This window comes from Melopsittacus undulatus, chromosome 9 (genome assembly GCF_012275295.1).
Source record: "Melopsittacus undulatus isolate bMelUnd1 chromosome 9, bMelUnd1.mat.Z, whole genome shotgun sequence".
Taxonomy (NCBI): domain Eukaryota; kingdom Metazoa; phylum Chordata; class Aves; order Psittaciformes; family Psittaculidae; genus Melopsittacus; species Melopsittacus undulatus.
The window spans coordinates 32,456,991-32,462,990 of NC_047535.1; the positions used below are offsets into that span (position 1 = coordinate 32,456,991).

The window sequence follows — 6,000 nt, forward strand, 5'->3', positions numbered from 1 at the left end:
TAGATAGATACAAACCTTGCCTCCTTCAAGATCTTTTTCTTTGTTTTATCCAAAGGGTGAAAAAGTTATGAACACAAAAAAGCCTGAGGAAGTTATCTTACAAGTCTGGTTTTCATAACCAATTAATGACAAAAAAAATTACAAGTTACATTGTAATTTGATGCAGATGGTTTTAGTTTGCGCATTTTTCTTCTAACATGTCAATTTGAAGTTGTCAATCACATGTTAATGTCTATTAAACTCATAAAAAATGTCAAAGTAATCCTCGATCACTGAATTACTCCTACAGATTTGGGATGGTAACAAAGCCCAGTTCCCTGCCAGTGTAAACTGGCAGAGCTCCACTGACCGCATGCTCAGAGCTCTACCACAGGGGAGCTGCACAACATACTCCACCTGGAAATCTGGTTTACAATCTTAGTGTCAGTTTGTGATCACTATCTTTCCTGCAGGTTGATAATAAATAGACTTGGACCTGATACAGAGAAACATGAATGAAGTCCGATGGATGTTATCTGAATTTGCCTGTTGCTGGCATCAGTAAGAATCAGGTACCCAGAAGTGGACTGAAAAACAAAATAAATGCTATTTCCCTGCATGCCTTCAGACCCAGACCTCAGACAGGATTTCAAGGAAGAAATTTCCAGTCCTGTGAGACCACTTTCAGGGACTGATGATTCAGGATTTGAAAGACAAGGCCATACTATTGCCACTGTGTACTTCCCCTATTATGCCTTAAGAAGGCAAATCAAAGAGAACAATGAAGAAACAGTTATGACATTGCTCTCAAAACACTTCCAGTAATTAGAGTTGAATGTTTTCATTAAAGCTACCTCACATGACTATGATACAATGCTTTTTACACCTAGCTGAACAAGTATTAAAGCAGGTAGGTTTGAATGACTCAGAAGTTGTGTGTGAAACTAATGCAATTTTTAGTGGGCAGTAAATGAAAAACATCCATGGGGGCTTTAAAGAAACTTTCCAGCCAGTTCAGATGTATTTGTCCACTCTCTCCATCTTCTTGGTGGCAGCAGTCATGTTATAGAGCACACGTGCAACTGCAAAGCACTAATCCCCCCACCTGTGCTGAACTGCCCCAGCACCAGGGAGGCTGCAGTGCGTTGCTTTAACAGTTGGTTACTTTTGCAGATTCATATCTTGAGATGTAACAATTTCTTTAACAATCTCCTTTGCTTCATAAGGAGGCCACAATGCAAATGTTTTTTCCAGGGCTCTGCCTTTTTTCCCCCTCTAACATGTCTCGCGTTCCAGAGAAACAATCATCAAACAGTGAAGTAACTGTGGAAATGCAGTGGCCAGCATCCAGCCCTGCCCCGTCATCTGGTTCGGCAGCAGACCTGATGGTTGCTGGCATGTTGTATTCCCACAGCTGAACAGAACTCTTACACATAATTCTTGAAATTACTGTACTTCCCAGTTGAGCAATGTGGAGCTAATGGACTGCCTTTCCTTGTAAATATTGCAAGTCTCTAATTTCCTTGGTAGTGCTGTGGCTAAGAAGGTCTGTCATCATTACAGGAGGCACTTCACCTCCTCATTTACCAGCAAAAGAGCTGCCAGGACCAGTCCAGTGGATCCTGCTTGGGGAGTCTGAGGAAAAAGTATCATCTTGTTGTAAAGGACTTCATCTGGCTTTAATGGAATTAAAACTTGTTACCACTTCCACAGAGGTATTAAACCAGAGGTCCTGAATACCAGATCATAAACTGGTCCCTGTATGTGTGATACATTTACTGAAAGTTCAGCCCTGCTTTTGGCTGTCAGAGCAGCACACGGGCTTCCACTCCTGGCTGCAGCCAACACAGAACTGCTTCCGATTCGCCCTGACTCTTTTCTTCCTAAAGGACTTTGACAGCTCTGTACATAAAGGAAGGATCAGATCAGCTTATCAATAGGTGTGAACAGTGGTATGTTTCAGCAAGGATTAAGCATTGTTTGACTAGCATGAGGTTTTTCTTGACTATTTAGACTTTGATGTTTCAGGACTGATGTGTTTGATCAAAAGAAATACTAATTTCAGGTAGGACACACCACCTTCCCTACCACTCCCTCCTCAAGTTTGTCCACTATAAGCCTCAACTCTTCTCACTGAGGAATGAATAGTTGCACTCTGAATAAACCTTCAGATTTGGCTTTTGATCAGACATCTAGTAAATACACAGTGAAATGAAAGTCAGTAGCAAACAAGACACATAGAGAACACAACTGGAGTCACTTATAGCACATCTATCTTTTAAGGGACTTACAAAACTGTGAGGTATTTACAGATGACTATGTATAAACCACGTATTTTATGTATATCTTCTCTCAATACAGTTCTGGCAGTGTTAGAAAACTTCAAAAATGGGGATCAAAGTGCAGGGCAGCTGTGTGGTTCAACCAGTATCACAAGGGAAGTCTATACTCAGGCAAACCCAGATCTGGGTCTCCAAAGCTGCTGAAGAAGTTTGAGTCAGCCAAAAAACCATATATTTGGTCTTTCATGAATGGCCTAATATCACTCAACATTGTGTTTTGCCTTTCACTAAGCGTTTACAAAAAGTTATATGTGAGTGTTTCTTCTGTTTTGACCTGAGGATGTCATCTGTTTTATTCTAGATTGGTTCTACATCTGTAGCAACAAGCAGCCATCAGGCAGGGAAGTCACGCAATGCTTTTTCTTCATCTGCTGAGGAGCCAGAACATCCTACGGTAAGTTCTGCAATCACATCTAACCTATGAACCTAGTCTATTACTGCACTTGAGTTTTCACATAGCCTGAACCATCACATCTTATAATAAAATTCATGAGATATGACTAATGATCATAATTAATGATAGCAAAGGTGCTGCCTGCTTTGAATACACAATTGCTTCTGAAACTGAAATTGACATTAGTTATTCCACATTACCATATGTGTAATCCATGTGTTCAGGGACCTAATCCTTGGGCAAGTATGTATGCCCTGCCAAGTGTTAAAGTCTGTGCTGCACAGTGCAGAGTCTCTGCTAGAAAATAACCCCAGAGTACAAACTTGGAAGCATGCCACAACCCCAAATTGGGAAAGCATCTCCTGCACAGGGGTCTTTTTAAAAAGCCTCTCTAGTGCACAAAGATGCAAGTTTCCACATTGTACTTCTTCTGGAGCTGGGCAGAGGAGAGCTGTTGGTATTGGAAAGCTGCCCAAAATGCTGTGAAAGACATGTAATTGATTGACCACTAGACCACATGTCTGTGGTGACATGACACCTTCCAGCTTTCTTCAGATTCAGCGCCGCTTCAGAAAACTGCATAACAGGCTTTTGTAATAGGACTGAAAATGAGCACAGTTGTCTCAGCCAGCTGTATCCATACATTTGATAAAAAGTATTGCTGGAAACTACATACCGTGCACATTTACAACTATTTGAAGTATACCTTTCACACTAATAGCAGCTCACTACACTTTAGACAGTTAAATAAAACAGAAACAGCATTATCAATACCAGCCACAAAGAAATGAAGGAGGGGCAGTGTGAGAATAAATGTGTGCTGTTTAGGAGCAGATCACAGACGAGGAGGTCGGGGTTTACTGAGATGATTTCCGACAGCGGGACTGTTTGGAAGGGTTTACTATCAGCAGCAATGCGAGAGGGAGCAGAGGCAGCTGTGGGCTAAGCTGCAGGATCAGAAGGCTCTGCAGCATGCCATTGTACAGGGGCTGCAGGAAAACGAAGGTTCACAACTGACATGAACGTGAACCCCCAGTTTCTTTCAACAACTGTACTAAGATTTTAACTACCACCATGTCCAGTATTGCCAGAAGTGGAACCCGTACATGCAGTATTAAAACACTCTTTCTGGTTTGAGTTAGCAGAACATAGTAGGTTGTTTTGCTCTGAGTTTTTGAGAAGAAAAACAGGGGGAAGAGACTCTAACATAAAGTTTTGTTTCATTTGCACAGTTTTTAGAGCCTTAACATTACCAAAGGTGTGAATACAGACGTTTGACAGTTTTGAACAGTTTAATACTGCTGTGTCTGCGGTAGCACATTCCAGGTCACAGGGAGGACTCTGAATGTCTTCATTTAAAAGATAATTGGTTTCTAGGGCTTCCCTCGATGGGGAGCCTCATTCCAATTAAAACTTAGGGATTGTTGTAGCTCTGGCTTTTGATTCTGGTCATTTCACAAATGGTGTCATTCTGAGGGGCTGAAGTCAAGTTAATTTTTTCCTCCTAAACTGAGCTCTTAAAAGGACCCAGTGCTGCTCTGGGAAAAAAAAACCCATGCAAGTCTGCAGCTGAGGTCTTGTATTTGGACACGGATGTTACAAAGATGATGGCTTCAGATCATGAAACAGCTGCTGGCAAGGTGTTCGAGCTGTGTAATAGTTAATCCTAAACATCGCATTTTGTAGCAAGCCGGATTGTGGGACGCGAGGTGAGCTTAGGGGTCTGGAAATCATTGGGTCACAACAACCTCTTCCAATTGACTCTGCTTTGTGTTACTCTTGGGAGTCTATTTCTGGTGGTTTAATACCATTTCCAGCCCTGGAAATTCCATTTTTGCTGTTCAGTTTTCTTTGGGGAAAGAACCAAGGCGAAACAAAGTAACAATACCGAGACCTCGGTATTTTGATGTGTGAGCTGCCATCTGGGGTCCAGATAGTGATGATGGTCACATTAGCAAACATACACATATGGAAACCGGTACATTTCGGCTACTACACCCCACAGCTCAGACGTTCCAAGGGCACGGGGCCGGACGGCTCCTCGGCACGCCTCCCGCGCCCCGACAGCGGGTCCCGGTCACCCCTCTCGGGGTCCCACCTCCACCGGGACACACGCGGGGAGGCGTCCCGAGGTGCTCGCCCCGCGATGGGGAGGCTTCTCCCGGGAACCCCCCTTACCTTGCCGGGGGAGGCGGCGCGGGCGCGGGCCAGGGCATCGAGACGGGCGCTGTACTGCGTAAAGCGCTTCTGATATCGCAGCGCCGTCACCTGCAACTCCAGCTGCGCTGCCGCCAGTCGCGACAGCAGCGACTGCTCCCGCTTGCCGGCGCGCAGCGCCTCCTTCTTCAGCGCCTTCTCCAGCGCCGTCGCCCGCGCCTGCAGCGCGGCTCCGTGGGCTCGCAGGGCTCGCAGGCAGCCGTGCCCGCCGGCCCGGCGCTCGCCGTGGGTGAGCATCAAGCCGCAGCCCTGGTCGCAGAGACCGGCGGGTCGCGCCTCGCAGCGCTCCCGCATGTGCGCCTCCACGTCGCGGAGGTTGAGCACCTGGCGGCAGCCGCGGTTGCGGCACTTGGCCGGGGAGAAGTCGCAGGTCTCGGCGTGCTCGCCCAAGTGCTGGAGCGGCACCACCGCCTCGCAGCCCCGAGCGTGGTTGTCGCACTTGATGTCGAGTTTGAGGATGAGGCTCTTGAGCGGCAGGACGTGGTTGAGCTCCTTGGTGGAGATGCGCTGGCAGTTGACGGGGCAGCTGCCCTGCTGCACCACCCAGGGCAGCACGCAGCCGGCGCAGAAGACGTGGCCGCAGGGGGTGGTTAGCGGGTCCTCCAGAACTTTGTTGCACAGGTTGCATTTGAAGTCGGGATCCACGTCCCCGCTGAAGCGATCCAGCTCGAACCCCATCCTCCTTCCGCTTGGCCAAAAACAAGCGGAAAGAGGAAAAAAATATAGATATAAAAAAAAACCCAACGAAAGTAACCGAAGTGCGGACCCGGGACGGGAAAAGGCGAAAACAGCACCAAACACGTATCCGCGGGTACCACGGAAGGAGCCCGGCTCTCCCCCGGCCCCGCCGCCGCCGCGGGCTGCTCTCCCCGCCGCCCCTGCGCACAGCGCCGCCGCCCGCCCCGGCACTGCCCGGCCCCGCCCACCCCGGGGGTCCCCTGTGAGGGACAAGGGGGAGAAGAGGGCGGGGAGCGGGGTGGGCTCTGTCCTGTCAGCCCCGGCCCTGCCTGCGGTGCAGGTAACCGGGAGTCCCAGGCACGGGGCGGGCCTCAGGAGGCGAGAGTGCCC

The 6,000-nt window shown here is 47.9% G+C and overlaps 1 protein-coding gene across 1 annotated transcript in view; it reads right to left on the reverse strand.

Annotated features, from left to right (window-relative positions):
• Positions 1-5,765, reverse strand: part of PDZRN3 (PDZ domain containing ring finger 3) — a 142,414-nt gene extending 136,649 nt beyond the window's left edge. The window contains exon 1 of the mRNA XM_034066432.1: positions 4,894-5,765. Within this exon, the coding sequence (XP_033922323.1) occupies positions 4,894-5,610 (717 nt within the window). The 5' untranslated portion in view covers positions 5,611-5,765. The remainder of the gene's footprint in view (positions 1-4,893) is intronic.
• Positions 5,766-6,000: the final 235 nt, after the last annotated feature.